This window comes from Saccostrea cucullata, unplaced genomic scaffold, assembly GCF_032062105.1.
Source record: "Saccostrea cucullata isolate Sc308-1 unplaced genomic scaffold, CSIRO_AGI_Scuc_v1 ctg1943, whole genome shotgun sequence".
In the NCBI taxonomy this organism is placed as follows: Eukaryota; Metazoa; Mollusca; class Bivalvia; order Ostreida; family Ostreidae; genus Saccostrea; species Saccostrea cuccullata.
In genome coordinates, this window is record NW_026920964.1 from 56,766 (window position 1) to 81,439 (window position 24,674).

At 36.1% G+C, this 24,674-nt stretch overlaps 4 protein-coding genes across 4 annotated transcripts; 3 read left to right on the forward strand and 1 right to left on the reverse strand.

Annotated features, from left to right (window-relative positions):
- Positions 1 to 33: 33 nt before the first annotated feature.
- Positions 34 to 2,742, reverse strand: LOC134258866 (uncharacterized). Its single transcript, XM_062741454.1, has one exon. It carries the CDS (start codon positions 2,740 to 2,742, stop codon positions 34 to 36), a length of 2,709 nt encoding a protein of 902 aa, XP_062597438.1.
- A 4,359-nt stretch (positions 2,743 to 7,101) lies between these two features.
- Positions 7,102 to 8,938, forward strand: LOC134258860 (uncharacterized). The gene has a single exon (XM_062741449.1). The coding sequence runs from the start codon at positions 7,146 to 7,148 to the stop codon at positions 8,658 to 8,660; it is 1,515 nt and encodes a 504-aa protein (XP_062597433.1). The 5' UTR covers positions 7,102 to 7,145; the 3' UTR covers positions 8,661 to 8,938.
- Positions 8,939 to 9,098: 160 nt separating this feature from the next.
- On the forward strand, positions 9,099 to 13,943 carry LOC134258867 (uncharacterized). The gene is made up of 2 exons (XM_062741455.1): positions 9,099 to 9,881; positions 13,932 to 13,943. Exons 1-2 carry the CDS (start codon positions 9,099 to 9,101, stop codon positions 13,941 to 13,943), a joined length of 795 nt encoding a protein of 264 aa, XP_062597439.1.
- Positions 13,944 to 13,988: 45 nt separating this feature from the next.
- Positions 13,989 to 15,632, forward strand: LOC134258868 (uncharacterized). The gene has a single exon (XM_062741458.1). The coding sequence runs from the start codon at positions 13,989 to 13,991 to the stop codon at positions 15,630 to 15,632; it is 1,644 nt and encodes a 547-aa protein (XP_062597442.1).
- Positions 15,633 to 24,674: the final 9,042 nt, after the last annotated feature.

A 24,674-nucleotide genomic window follows, 5' to 3' on the forward strand; every position in this document is an offset into this window, starting at 1 on the left:
TATTGTTCTCTGTGGATGGAGTTTCAATATCCTTTAACCAAAAAATCTTGTCACATCTCTGTCCTTTCCTTGTAATTCAATCTGTAGAAATGCCTTTTCTATGTCAGCAATAATTGCAATCCTTTTCATTCTAAATCTCATCAACAGTCCACACAAATCATTTAGCATTACTGGTCCTCTGTAAAGACACTCGTTAAGGCTGTTACACTCTGGTTTGACCTTTGCCGATGCATCATAGACGATCCGTACTTTTGTGGTAGGCTTTGTTGGATCAATGACAGCATGATGGGGTATGTAGTGTTTGATACTATTCTTCACTTCACTGCTCTTTGTCACCTTTTCAATTATGCCTTGCTTGCACTGGTCCTGAATTATTCCATCATATTGGTGAAGCAGCTCAGGGTTCTTTTTTAATTTTTGAAGTAGAGATTTCAACCTTCCAAAAGCAAGTTCTCTGTTCTCTGGGAGTTCAGGTTGCTCATCCTTCCAGGGCCAAGTGACTTGATATCTACCATTGACTAGTTTTATTGTGTCGTTAAAGTTTTTTAAAGCCTTGTCATCATCTGATGAATGGGGCTGATCCTTGATTCCAATAGTTTCCAAGTTCCAGTACTCGTCTAGTGATGGCTTCAAGGGCAAACATTCATCGACAGACGAATGAAGACAATATTCCGTTGTTAGATTGTTTCCATTTACAATCAGCATTTGGTGTAAATTATCTCTGGATACCTCAAAGTTAGCTTGTGTTCTTCCAGTGAGAATCCATCCTACCTTTGATGAGAGCAAGTAAAGTCCATGGTCAACTTCAATTTTTTCTGATGATACCAAATCAAGATAATAGTCATTCCCAATAAGGATGTCTATGGTTGAATTCTCTGTAGTTTTTGGTAAGGTATCTGCAAACTGTAGATGTTTCCATTGGCACTGTACCTTTTCAATGATGTTAGGTGATAACGGTCTTCTGTGTATTGGTCCGGTTATTTGAGGCACAACATTTGCTTCAATTCTCATATAGTGTCCATCCTTCAGTTTAATTCTTAAAGATACATTTGGAGTTTTTACTATTTTTGGTTTCGTGGATCCAAAGGTGACAAGTGATATTTCCTCTGTTCTTTTTCTTTTCAAATTCAATTTTGAAGCTAATTCCTCGGTAACATACGTTCTTTGAGATCCAGAGTCCATGAGAATTCTGATTGTTTCAAATCTCGATCCAATCAGATCTGATGCATCAATTTTTGCAGTTTGCATTAGGACCATACTTCCTGATGACAGTAGGCTGTTTTCTCGAACATTGTTAACTGTTTCTGAGTCACATAGTTCGGATGTTTCAACAAAGTGTGAGGTTTCTCTCAAAGGCAGCATTTTCTTGTTGCAGAGACTTCGGTGATGTTTCTTTGTCTGATGACAATGGAAACATGGTTTGTCGACTTTGCAGTCTTTGCTAAGATGACCTGGCCTAAGACAAATGTAACATCTTCCCTTAATCTTCTGTTTTCTATCTTCAACTGTCCTGAATTCTTGGCATTCGTCACTCCAGTGATTTTGTTCACAGAAGATACAAATGGGATACTTTCTTTGAATTTTGTTTCTTCTTGGAGATTCTTTAAATGATGTTGTTAAGGCTTCCGCAGATGTATGTTTTCTTTCATGTTCATATAGCATTCCAGGTGATGGGGGTTTTCTAGCAGGTTGTTCTTCATGACCGGCTAGGTTTTCCATATCTGTAGACTCTCTGGCTGCTATGTAGTTATCAAGAAACATTCTCAGCTTTTGCACAGTCCACTTCTCTTTCTTTCCTTTCTGTATTTCTAATTGTAATCTGGCTTCTTTTGGTAACTTCGTTATAATCATGGAAACAAAGACATCCTGGTTTACGTCCTGTTCCAATGCTTCTAGGCTGCGCATATGCTTTTCTAAATCATCAAATAGTCTACGGAGACTGGAAGTATTATTGAGTGCAGGCTTAATGTTTATAAGGTCCACGTAATGTTTGTTAATTACAGACTGCACATCTCCGAATCGTTCCTTCAATATGGAGAGAGCTACATCATAATTTTCACGGGAGAGCATGAGGCCGGAAATAGCAGATTGTGCCTTTCCTTCCATTTTACTTTTCAAGTAGTTGAACTTCTCAATATTGGAAAGCCTTGTGTTTTTGTGTACGGAAGCTTCAAAGGAGTCCCAGAACTCTTTCCACTTTAACTTGTCTCCGTTGAATGAAGGGAGCTCAAACTTTGGTAGTTTAACTACCGGAGTCTCTTTGCAAATCTTCTCCTTTCTGTGCAGTTCCTGAATCTGGAGTTCTTGGAAATGCATCAGTTGTTCCTGCATTTTTGTCTGCAAATCTATCATGTGGTCGATTCGTGGGTTATTTGGTGCTTCACTTTTCATATATGGAATGTCCACTTGTTCCAGTCTTTTTTCCAATAGTAGAAGTTCTTCTGAGCGCTCTGTAACATCTGTGAGCAATTCAAACAACTTCTCACTATCTTCTGTAAATTTTTCAATTTCAGACTCATTGTCTTGTTTTGATTCCAAGGCAATGGAAAGTTCTTTCATCGATTCTTCTAATTTAGCACCAAAGTCCTTTAACCGTCTCAAGGAAGATTGAATCTGCCTTATCCTGGTTGTCAAATCCTCTTCTTCAGCTTCTGAAGAAAGAAATGTCTTACTTTTGATCATTTCCTTCAGCAGTAGATTCTTGTACCTTGTACAAAGTCCTTTCAAGTATGAGGTTGACATCTTCTTCTTTTCCGTGATAACTTATTGATTTCAGGCTCCAATTCCCGGGTTCCGGCACCAAACAATGTGGCGAATCACAATCACACGGAAATCTTCTTTTTATAATTTATTATGACGATTAAAGGCAATAACAAATCCACAAGGGTTAACAATCAAAATACCACATTGGCTAAGATAATCAGATGGTTTCTGATATGTATTCAATATTTCTTCAATGTAAACTCAATACAAAATCGATAAACTCAATAGTTATCAAGATCACAAAAACTCTCATATATATAGTATCGAAGAAACATCTAGAAATAGAAACTTCGATAAAATTCTAGATCATCACATTCTTAAATATTCTAGAGACTTCTTGATAATTAATTCACGAAACATTTAGAACATTCTAGATTATACCTGTACATCATTCAATTTCTAGAAAATACATTAAAATTGCGACAATTCGCAACAGGTAGAACCTACCTTGCAGATCTCTATGCAGCAGACGTAACAGATAGTATTTTACTTGGATTGGATTTCTTAGTAAAATACAACTGCATTGTAGACTTAAAGGATAACATATTGCAAATAGGCAACAATACCATTACCGGGATAGTCAAGAGAACTGAAAGTGGCACAGATGTTGACATAAGGAAAGTTTTCATGCAAGGAAGGACAGTCATCCCTCCAAATACAGTTTCCTGTACAAATGTTGTTATTGATGGACCCAACATTAATGATGATAGGCCTTTAGTCCTTGAACCTTTGAAGACCAATAGAAAGTTTGTCATGGCAGCAACCATAGTTGATTCCGGGAAATCAGCTAGAGTCAACATTATGAACCCGACAAATGGTACAATTGTTATAAAGGCCGGGAAGCACATAGGCAATGCAATGGACTTCAGCGAGGAATTACGAGGTGTAGAACAATGTAACATAAAATGTGCTCAAACCAGTTAGCCAACCAGCCTCAGCAGAGGAACTGGATCTGCCTGAGCACTTGCGTGAATTGTTTGTTAGAACTTGCAAGAACCTGAATGCTGATGAGGCTAACAAAGTCAAGGCACTGCTGAATAAGTATAGTGAAGTATTTGCAAAACATGACTTGGATTTGGGATGTTTTTCAGAGATTAAACATCAGATTAATACTGGATCTTCTTCCCCAGTGCGACAAAAAATGCGTAGAACTCCCTTTGGATTTGAAGGAGAAGAAGAGACACACTTACAAAAGATGTTAGATGCCAAAGTTATACAGCCTTCGACTTCTGAATGGTCATCTGCTCCTGTGTTAGTTCGTAAGAAGGATGGATCGGTCAGATGGTGCATTGATTATCGCCAGTTAAACCAAAAGACAGTCAAAGACTCTTACCCCCTTCCTAACATAGAAGATTGTCTCTCAACATTGTCGGGCTCGATCTACTTTAGCACATTAGATATGGAGTCAGGGTACTATCAAGTAGAAATTGATCCAGCAGATCGGAAAAAGACAGCATTCATCACTAGATTTGGGCTGTTTGAGCATGTGCGAATGGGGTTCGGACTGTGCAATGCTCCCGCCACCTTCCAGCGAGTTATACAGCTTGTGTTGCGTGGCCTTACATGGAAGGATGTCATTGCGTACTTAGATGATGTTAATGTTCTCGGCAAGTCCTTTGAAGAACATTTGAACAATCTCGATGTAGTCCTAGAGAGGTTTAGCAGATACAACTTGAAGCTCAAGCCAAGAAAGTGCTTCTTATTCCAGACTGAATGTGAGTTTTTAGGGAAGCGAATTACTCGAGAAGGTGAAAGGATTTCCCCAGCCAAATTGGATGCTGTACGGTCCTGGCCTGTCCCTACAGATAAGAAAGAAGTTGAATCTTTCCTTGGCTATGCTAATTATCATCGAGAACATGTACAAGGATATGCTGGGATTTCAAAGTGTCTGTATGAGCTAACAGGTTCAAAGGCAAAGCAATTTCACTGGACTACTGAGCACCAAGAGGCATTTGAACACTTGAAGACAGCACTATCCTCAGCACCCTGTCTCGCTTACCCAACTCCTACTGATGACTTTATTTTAGACACTGATGCATCTGACGCAACAATAGGAGCTGAACTTATACAGTTGCAAGATGGAAAGGAACGGACCATAGCCTATGCCAGCCATGTTCTGTTACCAGTACAACGGAAATATTGCACAACACGCAAGGAGTTACTGGCAGTTGTGAAGTTCTGTCGTCATTTTCGTCATTATCTTTTGGGACGACGCTTCACGATACGAACTGACCATAACAGTTTAGTTTGGTTGTTTAGGTTTCGACACATCGAGGGGCAGTTATCTCGCTGGATAGAGGAACTCTCACAGTTTGATATGCAAATTGTTCATCGTAATGGGAACAAGCATTCCAATGCAGATGGCTTATCACGTATTCCTGATAGATTGGAGGCTTGCGATTGTTATAATGCAGGTTCCAACTTGGAATCACTGCCTTGTGGAGGTTGCAATTACTGTACCAGAGCCTGTCAACAGTGGGAGAGATTCTCAGAGGATGTAGATAACGTAGTACCGCTAGCTGTCAAGGTCATTAACCCTGAGCCAGGACAAACTGCAGAAGTGTTGAGAGTAGAGTACAACACTGATGTGCTAACAGATGATCTTTCCTTTGAAGTAAATTGGACAGAAACAAGAACAAAGGAAGAGGTATCAAAACTACAACATGAAGATGCAGATTTATCAGTATTGTTCCAGTGGCTAGAACAACCCCCTACATCACATGACTTGCTTCTGAGTAGCCCAGCCTCGAGGTCATACTGGATGTGCAAGAGTCAGTTGCTCATAAAGGACGGGATACTTTTCTATGCCTGGCGAGATGAAGCAAACCGGAAGCTATGCTTACTGGTTCCAAAAACCATGCAAGAAGAAGTCCTTTACGGTTGCCATGATATGATGTCAGCAGCGCATGTAGGCCAGGATAAGACATTGCAGCGAGTCAAACATCAGTACATGTGGTATCGTATGTCCCAAGACTGCAGAGAATATGTCCAATCGTGCTCTGTATGCAATAAAAATAAGAAGTCGTCAGTCAAGCCCAAAGCCCCTCTTCAGCGACATCATGCAGGGTACCCAAAGGAGCGTGTTCATTTGGACATTCTTGGCCCATTTACACCTAGCGAACGAGGAAATGTGTATGTCCTTGTTATGATAGATCAATTTACAAAGTGGATTGAATGTGTAGCACTCCCAAATCAAACTGCTCAGCTAATAGCCAAAGAGTTCCTCCTCCACTTCATTGTGACATTTGGATTTTTACTCACTGTCCATACAGATCAAGGTCGAAATTTTGATGGGGACCTGTTTAAGGCTTTGTGTAATGCCTTACAGATATCTAAGACAAGGACGACACCCTACCACCCATCTTCGAATGGACAGGTTGAACGGTATAATAGGGTCCTTCTTCAGATGATTCGTTGCTACATAGAGGGCAAGGTCAGAACTTGGGATGTCGACTTACCTCTACTAGTAATGGCCCTTCATTCAACAGAGAACCGTTCTACAGGATATACGCCCAACAGACTCATGCTTGGACGTGAAGTTATTTTGCCACTTGATATTGTGACTGGAATGGCAAGTCTTACATTGACTGAATATGAGCCAAATGAATGGGTGAAGCATCTAGACAAGGTCATGATGGAGGCACACTCATTTGCGAGGAAGCAACTCGACAGTGTGCAGAGAAGACAGAAGCGCCTGTATGATTTGAAGCTAAATGAAAGGACATACACAGAAGGAGATGTCGTCTACAGGCTTAACGAGGCTACAACAGTAGGACAGAGTCGCAAGTTACAGTCGCCATGGAAGGGCCCTTACCTTGTCGTTTCAGCTGACCCACCATTATACACTGTTGTAGATCAGAAAGAGAGACAGTCCACTCTTCATCATGACAAATTAAAAAGATGTAATGACAGGGAATTGCCATTGTGGATTCGGCGACTGAGAAACAAGTATTTTGAAGAGGATGAGAGCTCACCTGATGTTGATAGGGAGGAGAACAAATTAATTGGTACTGACAACAGCCTGGAGGATTCAGGTGAAGCAGATGATACTGTGATAGAGACAAATGAGCAGGACATTGTTGATGACATGGAGACAATTCAAGATGAATCTACAGAGACAAACAATCAGAATATTGTTGACGACATTGAGAAGAATCAAGATTTAGGATCCACAGCTACAACCAGAGCAGGGAGAAAGATCAAGAAACCTGCTCATCTGGAAGATTATGTATAATTACAAGTTGTGCTCTTTTTATTTGGTTTTATTGTGCCAGGCAGGCATAAGTCAAACTTATTGAGGTCATTTATCTCAATAAGGTACTAATACTTGTATATTATTTCATGATGTAATCATTAGTAGTTTCTATTTTTTGTACAGCAATATGTCTGACTACATGGAAGAAGCATTGTTCGTGCCAGATTATGAAGAAGATATGGAAGATGATTCAGTGAAAGTGCCAGAGAGACCAAAGATATTGTCCGGACGGAAGTGTCCGCTGTGCACTGCTAGGACACCAGCTATAAAGCCCCATGTCTTGCGCTCTCACCTTCCATGGTACTTTGGAGCTTTGACAGCATGTTGGAAATGTGGAGTCCATGAAGGGAAGCAGTGTTTCCTTAGAGCAAAGCATATTAATGCTGAGGGCCATCCCGAGGGTGCTTTGTTTAATGAGGCAAATAGACGTCGTTGGGTCACTCTCATGAATGGTTTGCTACACAGGATATGTTATCATATTGGACTGGGGTCTCTGGACAACCTTCTCTGTTTTGTGGTTGAGAAGCATCTGTATGTGGAGACAATAAATCCTGCAGCATCAGACTTTACTGATGGCGAAGTCGAGTTGCTGAACCTGTATGAGGATGCTAATGGTCTTGCCCAGTCTCAATGTTTTTCCATTCATCCACCGACATCTGTGGCTTCACTCGTTCACTGGAGAATCATATGTAATCTCTTACAGCTCCTTTTACCTGCAGGGCAGAGGGATGTTATTGCGACCATGCAAGAGCTGACTTTTTCTGGAAACTTGGTGGCACCAGTTCTTTCCCTTAGCAAGCCAGATCTACTACAACGACATTTTGGGGATTCCCACTTCCATCTAGACATCCTGCTTTCACGGACTAAGTTGAGGGATTTCTCTGCATTGGAAGATGAGTTCGGCGACCCTGATTTCCGACTCAGTGTGGCCATTGCCAACTACGTCTTCCCAGATCATTGGGAGCGATTCCGCCAGCAGGCTAGAGATCCAAGGATCTACTTAACTTTTGGGCTGCACCCTCACACTGTGAAGAGCGATTTCTCAATGGAACTGCTGCGCGAACTTCTGAAGGAACCAGGCTGTGTCGGCTTAGGAGAGGTTGGCCTAGACTTTACAACATCTTGCCGCTGCAGTCCAAGATGCCAAAGCCTAAAGCACTGCAAGAAGGAATCGATTGCTCGCCAACGAGCATTTCTTAGAGAAATTCTTCCTTTGGCGAAGGACATGTACCTCACACTCGTAGTGCACTGCAGGGACCTCCATTCCGGGTATGCAGCCAGAGAATTCCTTGCTCTTTTGGAGGAGTTGGGCCTGACAGACTTGCGGATCCATAGGCACTGCTACATTGGGAGCCCAGAAGAAGCCATTGCATGGATGGAGCGTTTACCAAATGTAAAGTTTGGTTTCACTTCTAGTCCCCTGGGATTGTTTGAAACCGCAGACGCTCTCTGTGCAATGCCCATGGACAGGATTTTGCTGGAGTCAGATGCTCCATACTTGCCACCCACTTCCCGCATGGATGTCAACACCCCATGGGCTCTTTTGCCAGTGGCTGAGAGGATTGCGAAACTTAAGAGGACAACAGTGTCTGACGTCCTGACACAAACCCTTCACAACCTTAAATGCCTTTACCATATTTAATACATGTTGCTTCATGTCTGTTGTATATATATTGTGTATTTCTTGCAATGCGGTGACTTGCCGCATTATTTGTTTTTATTTCAGGTCCAGGATAGGATCATTTCTTTGGAACAGGGGGGAATGTAGTACAATTTGTATCCTGTGCCGAGCCCCTATATGTATTCCCGTGTTGTACCCCTTTTGTGTATGTGTGCGTATGACGTCACGCTTTCGTGTGTAGCCAGTAGAAGAAGACGCCATTCCGTGTAAGAAACCACTGGTAACTTTTGTGAACTATTTCGACCTGCTGTGTGCGGCCAGGGGCTGCTGTGTGCGCCTCACATATATAATAACTTGCTGCTGTGTGCGCTCGTTATCTCTGTATATTTGTGTATTGGTTAACTGCATTGTTTATGTAATAAATGTCATTACAACATAAGAAACGATTCTTTCCTGAAAATGTTTAGACCTGAGTTTCACAAATCTTTAGTTGTGACTGGTATCAAAGAGTATCGTCATATTTCCCTTGGATTAACAAACAAAATCTGGGTGAGTGATAAAAATAGATTAATCTTGACCAATGCAAATGGTGACATACTGCATCAGCTGGCAGTTACAAATAATGGTACTGGTGTACACACAGTGACCAGAGAAAAAGAACTCATTTACATAAATCAAAATGATAACATCTGCAAACTTTCACAAGACAACACAACAGAGTCAATACTAGTAAATAGATCAGATTTATGGAGACCACATTGTATCTACAGTTCCCCGTTAAATGGAGATTTACTGGTAGGTTCTGGTAAGTATGATATAGGTAAAGACTATCACACAGCAGCAAAAGTAACCCGGTACAACAGTCAAGGATTACAGATCCAAACTAGCCGATACAAAGACGATGGCCAGACAATTAATAATTGTCCTGTATACATAACAGAGAATAGCAATGGGGATGTTATTGTGTCAGATTTTAGAACTTCACACAGTGGTGCTTTGGTTGTAACAGACAGCGGAGGAGGATACCGGTTCTCCTACATCGGACCCCCTTCAGGAGGACTACGAATTTTACCATTTGGGATTTGTACAGACGTACTATCAAACATCCTGGTGTGTTGTGGCGACACAGGCTCCATACAAGTGATTGACAAAGACGGCCATTTTCTGTTACGACTGTTCAGATTTCTAGACATCAAGATGCCATGTAGCCTGGCCTATGATAACATAAACCACCTATTATGGGTTGGATCATATATAGATGAAATGTATTTATACAGATGCATTAATAGAAAGAATTACTTATAAAAGTTGATTAAATAACTTAACTAAGAAATGAAGATATACAATATGACAAGATACTTTCAAAATGAATTGTTATAAGCCTTATTAGATATATCCACAGACGAACGTTTATTGTGTCAGAAATGTTCATCACGGATTATATAATATTCCATTGTATTCTATAATTGTTATCGATATTGCAAAAATGCTATTTGTGCTGTTTAATGTAACATACACAGTGTAATAAAATCTTTCGATTATTATTGAATAGAATATTACATTTCTTTTTCGATAATTTTGATTATTTAGTGTAAATATAAGTAATAACTAAGTTTTTTGGTTTTTTGACGATGATCAATCAATTGTATTGTGTGATGATTTTGAAGGCGTTTATGCAAATTATCACACGCTACTCGATTGATCACATCATGAAACCAAAACATTAGACAGCTATTCCTTAAATAAATCACCACCGATATATCTGAGTGTTATGTTGATGCTCATGGCAGGTCTTTCCTTCTTCTCTGAAGAAATTTTGAATTAATTGATATGAATATAAAAAAGTTTCTCCTTCACATCAGTTTAAAATGTTTGTAGGAAATACATAAAGCAGCTTGGTACATGCAGGACATCTGATGGACCTGGGAGTTGTTAATTTTGTTGAAATCCAATCATATGTTATTGTACAGTACTTGTAATTAATATTATTCGACTGCTTCAGGTAAAATGTTTGGACTGCAATACCAATGACATCACATCACAGCCATGCTTTAGGTTTTTAATACGGCTTTCAGAAAATCGTCATTACAAAGTATTCTTGTGCACTTCCTATTTGATGTTTTGATTGGACTACACCCACTACCATCGGTAGCAAATTGAAAGTGTCTCCCCATGGTAAGCCCCAATTTTTAATGTCTACATTATGTATATCTTTGCAAAACATTTGTGTGTAACCCCCCCCCCGCTACCGATGCCTATGCTACACCTAGATAAATGTATTTGCATAAGTGGTATGACGATGAAAACTTTCAACAAATTTTAGGTTACATTAAATGCATGCCATGCAAACTGGAAAAAATAAAGTAACACATTTAAGAGAGAAGGAATTTTCAAAGTATGGAAAAATCAAAATCGCTCATTTTTACATCAGGAAGTGACCTTGTCATCAAAAAGTTATCCAACAGGTTCAATCATTTATCATACCTAAGATTTTCAAGAATATTGACCAAGATAAACACATTTTTATCAAAGTGCGTTAATATGGTGGACAGAAATTTTTAGGGTAATCCAAACTGTTATTCTTTCTATAATATTAGGGATACCATCTCTCATCTGTAACTCTCCCTATACCATTCAGAGTTACAGATTAGATAGTGCAGTTGTGTACTTCCTTTTTTGTTTCCATTGAACATACAATTTGGTTAAACTTTGGTTTTCTACTGAATTTGACTATGGAATTTTCCGTTTACCTGATCAATAAATAAGGTTTAAGGCAGGGTATGACAGGTCATCAGGGGACGCTTACTCCTCCCATGTACCTGATCCCACCTCTGTAATTTCCATGTGTCCCTCTTATGCGATGTTCACAGAATTGTATTGTGAGTAATCTTAGTGATCGATCACTGTTCGTTATCTTCACCTTTTTCAAAAATATACAGACAAACAGACAAGGAGATTGCGGACAACCTTATTTATATGAATAACAATGATCTGCTCCACACACAATGAGCGTTAATATTTCTTTTTATTCATGAGATATAGAGAAAACGAACAGTTTTTTAGATCGTTTTGTTTAACGAATACAAATCAGGAGCAGAGCAAACGCTGGCTTTTGAAAGTTCAGAGGTGAGATCAATTCCATGGAGGAGTGAGCATCCCTTACCGAGCTGTAATACCTACGTGTGCTCCTTGTTATAATCGGTTAAAAAGTGAATGAAATTCGTAGTTAATTCAGTGTGTAAATTAGTATGAAAAACGTCGATCAGCATTTGACTCTATATATATGATACTTATGTTGTTTGTAAAATTTTGCAAAATTAATAATGTTGTTAGAAATTCCAACACAAGATATCTTGTTGAATTATTTTAAAAAGATTAAAATCCTTTTCAATTCAAACTAAAGAAAGTAATCAGCATCCTGTAATTTTGTTACTTTTTTTGGTTTTAGGTAAAATAGGTCCCAGATCACACTCTGAAAGGATCTCATCTTGATATCCTTTAACACTGTAACAAAATAATTTTATTCAATGTCTAAATGTCAACATTTCACTGAAAATGTTATAGAGTATTATATGAAAAATCAGGATAAGAATAATGTGATTTTGCTTCTTCCATTACTAATATGAACAATTCAAGCTAACTAACCTTTTTCTAATAGTTTTAGGACACTTAATTTGTCAAGTACAAAAAGTGTTCAGGATCAGTTTGACAAACATGTGGTGAATTTATTCTAGAAGTTAATATTTAATCCGAATTTTTACCTTCTGTCGAACTTTATTGAGTAACTGCCTTCCCACATTATATTACGCACGTATATTATCAGGGTCAGTTAAGAATTCGAAAGAAAGGTTAAATCATTGGGACAGTTCTTACGTTGTTGAATAACTGTTTAATTATTTGGTTTCTATACTGTTTATCTTGATTTTAGACCGTTTTCTTTAGCATGGCTGATTATAGGTAAAGTATGCAACTTCTTTGTTAGTAATTTGCTAGTAAAAATAAGAGATAAGCTTTGCATGTTGTACTCCACGATCAATAAAACCAGAGACATTAACTGACATAGAAAGATAAGAAAAATAGGGAAAATGTTTTCAAATTATTTTATCTTGATCATACATGCATTATTATGCTCACTTATTTTTTCCTATTTTTCAAACACTCCTTTTATTATGACATAGTTTAAAACAAGCCTATTTAGTCAATTTCAAAAAACAAATATTTACTGACATTGAAAGGTAAGAAAAATACAACAAACATTTGCAAATTATTTGATTATAAACATACTTGCTTTCTGACTTTTTTCCGAATAACTTGTTATTCACTTTGAGGGGGTTAAAATTCTTGTTTTAGTGAACAATTTTACTAGACGTACATTTTAAAATTTTAGGTATACCTTTACTCAGATGACTGAAAATTCCACTGATAAGAACGAAATACCACCTATTGCACATTGTACACCTATGATTCTTGTGTTAAATTTCGATTTCAAATAACTAGATCAATGACCTCGTTTTCAAGCTAGGGCCCTTGAGTATTTCTCGGGAAATGCCTCAATTTTTCACACTAAGAGCAACAAAAATAAATAATGAAATATTATGGCAAGGGAACAGAGTTTCTCTATATAAAGAAATGAGTAGATTTTGGGCTGTAAACGTGATAATTATTACAGTCCGAATCTCCTCTGTCATAATTATTTTTTTTTTCCTATTTTTAATCAAGTATTGCAAAAATCTGAGTGATAAGAACTCTAAATTATTTATATAGCCTCGGATTACTTTTGTAACCCTCATTTTCATGGTATTAATATTATATGGGGTCAATGATCAAATTATTTAGATATGCTGACTGGAGTGGTTTTTGTACGTGTTTTTGAATTTCTTGATGTCATAACATTCATTTTTTTGAAATAATTTATGAGCTTAAACACATATAAATTTTTCAAATTGATGTCTTAAAATACATATAATATTTACTTTGTGATTAATATTGCCCCCCCCCCCCCCAAAAAAAAATTCAAAAATTAAAAATTTAGTTCGAATTTCCTCTGCATAGCCATACATTGAGTTTTGTTCCTGTATATTTTCTTCAAAGACTTACATATTAAATGTTTAAATTGATATTCAAATAAAACTTAGTTATTTTATCCATATAAAACAATTTTTGATTAAATATATTATACTTTATAAAATTATCTCTCTGATTTCTGAAACCTGAGTAAACGTCATCCTTAAATCATTTTACTTATCACGAAAATTAATGTCTAAGAATACATTATATTTTGTTTTATTGTAGACTGTCCCTTGAAACGACATTTTTAATTTAAATGAGAAAATATATTTAAGTAGCACAATGAATAAGGATATCACAACACAAATTAAAGTGCTTCAATGCAGTCAGTGTCAGAGGGATGTGGAATTCTACTGCAGACAATGTGAACAAAATTTCTGTATGCCTTGTAAGCAGAAACACGTCGTGTATCTCGATACCAAAGACGATGATGTCGTTCTATACCGCTTAAAGCATAGAGACTTTATAACACCAGAGTTATGTGATATACACCCAGACTGCAAATATAAAAACTGGTGCAAATCCTGTAAATGTCCAATCTGTGATAAAAATGATAAACATCAAGATCATGAAATTCTGGATATCAAATTAGCCTGCACGGTTCAAAGACAGGAACACAGAGAACGAATCATTCAAATGAGAGGTGATATTCTACCATACAATCGTGCAATTTCAGCAAGGCTCAAGTCTTTAGTCAAAAAAGATGTAAAAACATTGAAAGCACAATTTTCCAGCATCCAACATAAGCTTACGGTGAAAGCAGAAAACTTGAAAAAACTTATCTATATGCATAGTAAGGCACCTAATGAAAAAACAAATTCTTATATTAGTTTTGCCTTACAGCATCAAAAAATGAAGGATTATGTGAATAGATTTGAAAAACTGGCAAATAAGTCTGTCAGGTTTCTGTTGTTCATAAAGAAAATCCCTGTCCCCAAACCAAAAGAACTTCCAGATAACATAACATGCAGCTTATGGGGAGAAATCAATAAAAGAGACATAAAGAACTTTTTTGTTGAAATCAAAATCACAGAGACACAAAAAAGAAAAGTTAGAGCTGAAAAAATGTTAAAGCTGATGCAAAAAGGAATGTTAAAGAAGTATGTTACTGTGACTGACTTAATTCATAGTATTCACATTTCTTTTGTGACACAAGATAAAATTTGGGTCAGTGGTGGACTTAATTTAATTTTGACAAATTCTAAAGGTGAATGTCTTCATCATTTGTCAGATGTAAATGAATATTATGGTGTACATGCGGTAAACAATGCAGGAGAACTAATTTATGTAGACCAGGACTGGAACATTAAGAAACTAAGTGCAGACAACGCTACAAAGTCGACACTGATAAAGAGAACAGAACTGTGGGATCCATGGTGTATCTGTCACTCAGCCTCAACTGGAGATTTGCTGGTCATGATGAGATATGATACAAAAAACTCTATCATTAACTCAGTGGTGAAAGTCATTCGGTTTAACAGTAATGTACAACCAGTACAAATCATCCAGTACGACAACTCAGGCCAGAAATTATATAGTGAACCTATCTATATCAAAGAGAACCATAATGGAGATATTATTGTTTCCGATGCATGGCGTGGCGTGGTGGTCACAGACCATAATGGAAATTATCGTTTCACTTACAGAGGACAATCAAAAGTATTTCCATGGATGTTCTTTGTTCCACATGGAACCTGCGTAGACACATTCTTAAATATACTGATCTGTAGTCGAACGGATCACACAATACACATGATTAACAAGGACGGTCTCCTGCTGTCAATTCTATCAACAAAACAAGATGGGATATTTACACCATTGGGTCTGGGATATGACGAAAAAAATCACCTAGTTTGGATGGGATCAGGCCACATCAACAGACTGTGTGTGTACAGATATATAGAACGACAAGATTATCTTGCATAAACTTTAATTTGCTAGTGGTTTGGCTGACTTAATAGAGCTTTGTTTTGTGCTGAATTTGACTACAGAATGTTCCATATACTTTATCAATACAAAGGTCTCTAGGCAGGGTATGACAGGTCAACAGGGGACGCTTACTTCTCCTAGGTACCTCATCCCATCTCTGGAATTTATATGGGTCCCTGTTATGCTCTGTTCACAGAATTGTATTGTGTCTAGTTTACTGCGCGTTATATTCACATTTTTCATAAATTACAGACAAGGGTGTTTTAGACGCTCTTATTGGTATAAATAATAATGATCTGACCCTACGCAATGAGAGCTAATATTTTTTATTCATGAGATATATTGATAACGAGCAGTTTTCAAGCTTAGTTCATTTAACGAATGCAAATCAGGATCGAGTAGAGCAAACGCTGGCCTCTAAAACTTCAGAGGTGATTTAAGTGCAATGGAGTAGTAAGCATTCCCTGTCGACCGTTCAAACCCGAAGTGTGCTCCTTGTCATGGTCGGTAAAAGGAAAAAATTGTAGACAATTGAGTTTGTAAATTAGTATGAAAAAGTCCATCAGTATTTGACACGATATATATAATACTTATTTTTTTTAATTTTTGCTAAAATAATAATGCTGTTAGAAATTCGAACCAAAAATATATCTTGTTAAATTCTTTGAAAAAAGAAAATCAGAGAAAAAGTAAAAGTTATTATCATCCTTTACGTTCTGCTGTAAAATGGGCAGAGGTCATGCTGTGAAAGGATATCATTTTGATATCTTTTGACTTTTATCACCTTTATTCAATACATATATGAATCACAGTGTTTCAATGTTGAAAATGTTATAAAGTAGTATATAAAAAATCAGGATGACAATCATGTTATTATGTTCCCCAAACGGAGTTTGGGAACATAGTGTTTTTACTCGGTTTCTTATCATTATTATTATTATTATTATTATTATTATTATTATTAAGGTCTTCCGTCTTCAGCGGAAGACCTTCTTGTTATTCTTAGGTTTCTTTTTCACTTTTATTAAGGTCTTCCGTTTCAGACGGAAGACCTTATAGTGATTCTACTGTTTTTTAAGGTCTTCCGTTTCAGACGGAAGACCTTATAGTGATTCTACTGTTTTTTCTTTTTATTATTATTATTATTTTTTTCCCTTTTTGTTTTGACGATTTCTCAGAGATGCCTGGACAGATTCAGATGAAATTTTCAGAGATGATAGAATGTCAAAATATCTTTCAAATGCAGTTTTCAATTTTTCAAAATTCACTTCCGGTCGTCAGTTATGTCCGATTTCCGCTTTTTTCAAAAAAGTTTTGTCCGAGTCATATCTCAGAAACGGTAAAAGATAAAGACACCAAACTTATATGAGTAATAGATCTTGATTAGTAGGCAAAACCAATTGGGTTAACATCGTCCGCCGTCACTTCCGGTCGTCACAGGAAGTGATCAAAGAAATCGAAAATTTTAAATTTTTATTTTTTGAAACTTTTTTGCATCACATAATAGCATCTTGTTTGTAGTTTCGAAATATATCAGTCCCACCGGAAACAAAAACGACAACTTCCGGTTATAAGAGAAAAACTGCATATTTTCAGTATTTTTCTCTCCCATAAACATTTTTTATGCGTAATGTATTTGAAATTGTTTTTGGATATGTTATTCAGACTGCAAATGTCTACAGTAACGTAAAATATCTTTGTAAAATTCACTTCCGGTCGCGTGATTTTCGGTCCTCAAAATGAGAAATTATCATAGCTAGATCTCGTAAACGGTAAAAGATAAAGACACCAAGCTTATCTAGAGTGATAGATCTTGATAAGTAGGCAAAATCAGTTGTGATAAGATCGTCCGCCGTCACTTCCGGTCGTCACAGGAAGTGATCCAAAAAATCGAAATTTTCAACTTTTCTTTTATGAAACTGTTTTAGCCTCACATTAGAGCATCTTATTTGTTGTTTTCAATTATTTCAGTACCACTGGAAACAAAAAGAGACAACTTCCGGTTATAAGAGGGAAACTACATAATTTCAGTATTTTTCTTTCCAATAAATATCATTTATTTATAAAGTATTTGTAATGATTTTTGGATATGCTATTCAGACTGCAACTGTCTACATTAACGTCAAGAAATTTTTGCAAAACTCACTTCCGTTCGCGTGATTTCCTGTCCTCAAAATGAGAAGTTATCATAGCTAGATCTCGTAAACGGTGAGATATTAAGACACCAAACTTAATAAAGTGGTTAATCTTGAGGAGTTGGCAAAAACAATTAAGATAAGATTGTCTGCCGTCATTTCCGGTCGTCACAGGAAGTGATCAAAGAAATCATGAATTTTAACTTTTCTTTTAGGAATACTTCTTGGCATCACACTATTGCATCTTAATTGTTGTTCCGATATATGTCCGTCCCAAAAGAAACAAAAACAGCAACTTCCGGTTATGAGAGAAAAACTTTATTAATTGAGTATCATACTATCCCATAAATATATTTTATAGAATGAGTATTTGAAATGATTTTGGACACTTTATTCAGATGGCAAATGTATCGAGTAACTACAAATATCTTTTTAAAAACTGCCTTCCGGTCACATGATTTCCGGTCCTCAAACTGAGTAGTAAGCATAGCCAGATCTTGGCAATGGTAACAGATCAAGACAATAAACTGATATGAATTTATTAATAAACCTTGGAAAAGTATTACAATTGCTGTCATATGTCTTTCCCCCAAATTACCTTGACCTTAGACTTTGATATTTGACCTTGACCTTACTCAAGAGTCTAAAAAATCTTTATTATATTTAGCTTGATTCAGCTTCAAGTGTTAAACTAAAGTTTATAAGGGTTTTTATGACCTTGAAATTGACCTCGATAAATGACCTTGACCTTTAACCCCATTCACCCAAAGGTCAAAATCAAGCTTGAGTTCGTGGACATATTTACATCTCTCAATTTAACAAATACCAATATACCCCACCTCCCCCTTTTTCTCTCTCGAAAAAAATTAATACCAACATATAAAAAAACGACACCAAATATCGACATGAAATTTAAAGATTGCAGTAGAAGACACATCAAAGAAAGTGTCCTGAGAGTGTAACGGTGGGTCTCTGAAGTACATAATGAAATTCTAAGGACTATTGGAAAGATGAACATTTTTTTCTGTCTGAAATCTAGGTGCTGATGAGCCTCAAAATTTATTAAAACTTGCATTGGCTATTTCTTCAGTTTTTGTCAACAGCATTCGATTCTCCTGCTCTAATACGATATTTCAATACCAAGTATTCTTGATTTCTTTTACATGTAGAATTTATTTCAATTTTATTTACATTTAATATTAATTGAAAGAATCTCGGAAATAATTTTTCCTATCAAATGAATTTCTATGCAATTCAGATTGGTTAGATAGATTGTAGTTTTGTACACTTTGTACGTTGCAGTGTGGAGAAAATACCCGTGACTCACAAATTATGACAACAAATTACATGTAATCTGCCTTGTAGAGTGCACATGTACCAAAAATGCACCCCGGGACTACCCAGATTTTGGGTTGTTTTTCCGAGCAGGGTAAAACTCCCAGTATACTGTAACTCAATCTATGCCCTAAAAAAATTCCCCAATTGATATGGGGTCATTCACGATCTTCTAAAGCTTGCGGCTTTTCAGCTTAATTTCCTCTGCAACTGACCACGTGCAATAGTTTTGCATTTACAGCTTTGCATATGCTAAGTGTCATAGCAACATCATACGTGTTGCACATCATTCTTTTTTTCATCAAGCACTCTGATTCACTGCAAATGTGTCTCATAACTATTCTAATCATTTTTCTACATCAAATATCACATCAAACAGGGAAAATCTCAATTTTTTAAGAAATTTGACCGGGACTTTACTACGAAACTATTTCTTTCACTACAAAACTACTTCCTTCAACCTGAAAATGATAAGTTTACAAAAAACTTTTTTTGTTGTCGAACTCGATGGCTCAGTGGTTAGCGTGTCCGACTTTCATTCTAATGGTTTTGGGATCAAGCCTAGATCGAGAATTCTTCCTTTTTTTGCATTTTGTCCTTTATTTATTTTTTTTCTAATAGAAAAATATCCTTCTTACAGATAAATAGAGAAAAACGGAAGACCTTATTTGTTGCTGTAGCAACAAGAGTATCTAGTTCTTATTATTATTATTATTATTTTTTTCCCCAAATCTTGTCGGCAAGATTTCTCAAAGATGGCTGGACAGATTTTCATGAAATTTTCAGGGATGATGGAGAACTTAAATACGCCCAGGCGTTTTTTTCATTTTTTCAAAATTCACTTCCGGTCGTCAGATATGTCCGATTTCCGCTTTTTTCAAAAATATTTTATCCCAGTGAGATCTAAAAAACGTTAAGAGATTAAGACACCAAACTTATATGAATAATAGATCTTGATGAGTAGGCAAGTTTAATTGGGTTAAGATTGTCCGCCGTCACTTCCGGTCGTCACAGGAAGTGATCAAAGAAATCAAAAATTTCAACTTTTCTCTTTTGAAACTTTTTTTGCATCACATTATAGCATCTTGCTTGTAGTTTCGAAATATATCAGTCCCACCGGAAACAAAAACGACAACTTCCGGTTATAAGAGAAAAACTGCATATTTTCAGTATTTTTCTCTCCCATAAACATTTTTTATGCGTAATGTATTTGAAATGATTTTTAGATATGTTATTCAGACTGCAGATGTCTACAGTAACGTCAAATATCTTTGTAAAATTCACTTCCGGTCGCGTGATTCTCTGTCCTCAAAATGAGAAGTTATCATAGCTAGATCTCGTAAACGGTAAGAGATTAAGCCACCACACTTATATAAGTGGTAGATCTTGATAAGTAGGCAAATTTGAGTGATTTTAAATACAACTTTTATACACCTACATCGGAAATGTTTTTACAACTGAGATGGATGCCAATTAATGATTATTTTATGTATAGAACTGTCATCCTTGTTTTTAAAGTTCTTCACGGATTAACTCCAGATTATTTAGATGTTTTTAAGTTTGTACATGAAATAAACAACAGAGCTACAAGATTGAGTCAAAGTAATTCATTGTACATTCCGAGGGCTAAAACAGAATATTATAGAAGATCTTTCACAATTTATGGTTCCCAGCTATGGAATAATTTGCCAGAATTTTTAAAGAATTGTCCATCTTTGCAAAGTTTTAAAACATCATACATAAAAAATTATTACCAGTCGTCAAACTAAAATATAATTACTTAGATGGTAAATATGATTGTTTTTAGTGGTAACGTAACACAAACCATGTGTATATATTGATTTTAGTAGCTACTTGCTTTATATTTACTGAGTATTATGTTTCTGTACATAATCATCTGTCTGTATATATGTTTTCAGGACCACAATGTAAACTAGTTGTAAACTAATTGTGCAATCCTGTATAAATAAAGGATATTATTATTAATTCAGTTGGGATAAGATCGTCCGTCGTCATTTCCGGTCGTCACAGGAAGTGATACAAAAATCTAAATTTTTAACTTTTCTTGCATGAAACATTTCTTGCATCACATTATAACATCTTATTTGTATTTTTGAAATATATCAGTCCCACCGGAAACTAAAACGACAACTTCCGGTTATAAGAGAAAAGCTACATAATTTGTGTATTTTTCTTTCCCATAAATATTCTTTATGCATAAAGTATTTGTAGTTATTATTAGATATGTTATATAGACTGCTTATTTCTACAGTAACCCCAAATATCTTTGTAAAATTCACTTCCGGTCGCGTGATTTTCTGTCCTCAATATTAGAAGTTATCACAAAGAGATCTCGGAAACGGTAAGAGATGGAGACGCCAAACTTCAAAGAGTAATAGATCTTGATAAGTAGGCAAAACCATAAGGGTTAAGATCGTTCGCCGTCATTTCCGGTCGTCACAGGAAGTGATCAAAGAAATCAGAAATTTCAGCTTTTCTTTTTCGAATACTTCTCGGCATCACATTATTGCATCTTATTGGTTGTTCTGATATATGTCCGTCCCACCAGAAACAAAAACGGCAACTTCCGGTTATGAGAGAAAAACTGTATAATTTGAGTTTCATACTATCCCATAAATATCTTTTATAGAAAGAGTATTTGAAATGATTTTAGAACATGTAATTCAGACTGCAATTGTCTAGAGTAACTACAAACATCTATTAAAAATTGATTTCCGGTCTCATGATTTCCTTTCCTCAAACTGAGTAGTAGTTAATATAGCCAGATCTTGGTTATGGTAACACATCAAGACACTTAACTTATATGAGTAATAAACCTTGAAGAGTGAACAACAGATATAAGGATAAATGTCTCCGCCGTCACTCCCGGTCGTCACAGGATGTGATTTGAAAAATCGAAAATTCCGACTTTTTTCTTTCCAATTTTTTTTTTCATTACTTTATTGCATCTAATTAGTAGTTTTTAAATATGTCAGCTCCACCAAAAAAAAAATTAAAACAACGAAAACTTCCAATTATAAGAAATAAAACAAAGGTCAAAAGGTCAAGGTCATTGGAAAAGTATTTAAATTGCTTGTATATGCCACATGACCTTGACCTTTGAGTTTGACCCTTACCCAAGAGTTATTTTTTTTTATATTTAGCTTGATACAGCTTCAAGTGTTAAAGTCGAGTTTAAAAGGTTTTTGAATGACCTTGACCTTGATAAATGACCTTTACCTTTGACCTCCAAAGGTCACAATCAAGCTTGAGTCCGTGGGGATGTTTACATCTCTCACTTTAACAAATGCTTATATAACCCCCCCCCCCCTTTTTTCTTTTTTTTCTAAATCAATAGGAACCTAGAAAAATTTTCTACAGTTCAAACGACGACACAGATCGACATAAAATTTAAAGATTGCAGTAGATGACACATCAAAGAAAGTGTCCTGAGTGTTTAACAGTGAGTCTCTGAAGTATATAATGAAATTCTAATGAGCATCGGCAACAACTACATTTTTTTTCTGTCTGAAATTTAGGTGCTGATGAGCATGAAAATTAATTAAAGCTTGTATTGGGTATTTCTTCACTTTTTGTCAATAGCATTCGATTCTCCTGCTCAAATACGAAATTTTAATACCAAGTATTCTTGATCTCCTTTGTATGTAGAGTTTATTTCAATTTTATTTACATTGAATATTAATTGAATGAATCTAGGAAATAGCGATTTTTCCCTACCAAATCAATTTCTACGCAATTTAGATAGCTTAGATAAATTGCAGTTACCTCCCTTTGAACGGCGTGGTGTAGAGAAAATGTCCATGACTCACAACTGCATGAGATGTTTTGACCTTTGACCTTGAAGATTAGGTCAAGGTCATTGGAAAACTAGAGAAATTGTCGATTTAAGCTTAAAATCCAAATGACCTTGACCTTTGACCCCTTACTCAAAAAGTAATAAAGAAATATCCATTACCTTTATCTAGATTCAGCTTCAAGTGTTAATCTCAAGTTTATCTCTCTCTCTCTCTCTTTGGATGACCTTGACCTTGATAAATGACCCCCTATTAAGCCAAAGGTCACAAACAAGTTTAAGGTCGTTGAGGTATTTGCAACTCTTACTCTAACAAATGCTTATATTCCCTCCCCCCTTTCTTAAAAAAAATCAACAGCAGCATAGAGAAAATGTCTACAAGTCAAACAACACGATATATCGACATAAAATTCGGAGCAAAAGCAAGAAGAGACCTTAAAGAAAGTGTCCTGAAAGTTTAAAGGCGAGTCTCTAAATAAAATGAAATTCTAGTGAAAATCGGCAAAATCTGCATTGTTTTTTGTCTGAAATTTAGTTTCTGCTGAGCATAAAAATTAATTAAAGCCCGTATTGGCTATTTCTGCATTTTTTTTTAATATCATTCGATTCTTCTGCTCTATTACAACATTTTAATACCAAGTATTCTTGCTTTCTTCAGTGTATGGAATTTATTTCAATTTTATTTGGATTTAATATTAATGGAATGAATCTTGATTTCATTTGAAATTTGATTTTTTTTTCTAGAATAACACAATCCCAAGAAATAGTGACTTTCAGCATAGTAAAAAGAAATACACATTTCTTCCCCGTGTTTCCCATCTAGAGATACATGTTTGGAATTTTATTCATGCTACTTACATTGAATTTCATGCCTATTTCGGTCAGGAATGTTAAAACCCGAACCCGATTCTCTGTTTTCCTTTTCCATAATTACAAACTGCCTTGCATATCTCGCTCATGTTTCTCACATGCTCTTAAATAATTTATTGCCATCCATTTCAAACATAAAACAACTCAAATCGGATATTTTCAAACATCTCTTTAATACATGTATAATGCACATATGATGCAGGTACACATGGGACATTTCACAGTGTTTTCACTTACGCTTCCGTTTTGATGCGCAGATCAAATGCAAGTTATTCATATTATCATGTATATCATAATTTTAATCAGAACCTACCCCTTACATCTTAACTCGAAAACAATCTCATTCAAGCTCATATATACACCTAGGAGCGTGTTACAATGTTTTGAGCGCGCTCTCTTTGCGTGATCAATGAATTCGTGCTTATCCCCGAGTCGACTCTAATAATGCAGGAAGTCTGTTTAGAGTATATTTATACCAACTGCGAGCCCGATCTAAAATCCTAGTAAAGAAATGAGAATTTTGCTGTTTTATTTATTTTCTTGCCTTTCTTCTACTTTTTTCAGCCCAAATGATATCGAAATGCTTACAAAAGTGGAAAGGCCGATAATTGTTCACTGAACAATTAGTCTACTAGTTTATTATATGTCTGTCTTTTTTAAAATAAAAAAAAAACATCCTGCATACAGATTAATAGAGGAGGACGGAAGACCTTCTTTGTTGCTGTAGCAACAAGAGTTTCTAGTTAAGGTCTTCCGTCTTCACGGAAGACCTTCTAGTGATTCTACTGTTTCTTATTATTATTATTATTATTATTAGGGATGTCAACGAGTACCCGGTTAACCGGGTACTCGATCGAACGTCCGAGTATCGAATACTAAAATCGG

What these genes read in the sequence shown, in the direction of transcription:
- LOC134258867 (XM_062741455.1), top strand. Translation starts at nt 9,099, where the DNA reads ATGTTTAGACCTGAGTTTCACAAATCTTTAGTTGTGACTGGTATCAAA.
- LOC134258860 (XM_062741449.1), top strand. Translation starts at nt 7,146, where the DNA reads ATGTCTGACTACATGGAAGAAGCATTGTTCGTGCCAGATTATGAAGAA.
- LOC134258866 (XM_062741454.1), bottom strand. Translation starts at nt 2,742, where the DNA reads ATGTCAACCTCATACTTGAAAGGACTTTGTACAAGGTACAAGAATCTA.
- LOC134258868 (XM_062741458.1), top strand. Translation starts at nt 13,989, where the DNA reads ATGAATAAGGATATCACAACACAAATTAAAGTGCTTCAATGCAGTCAG.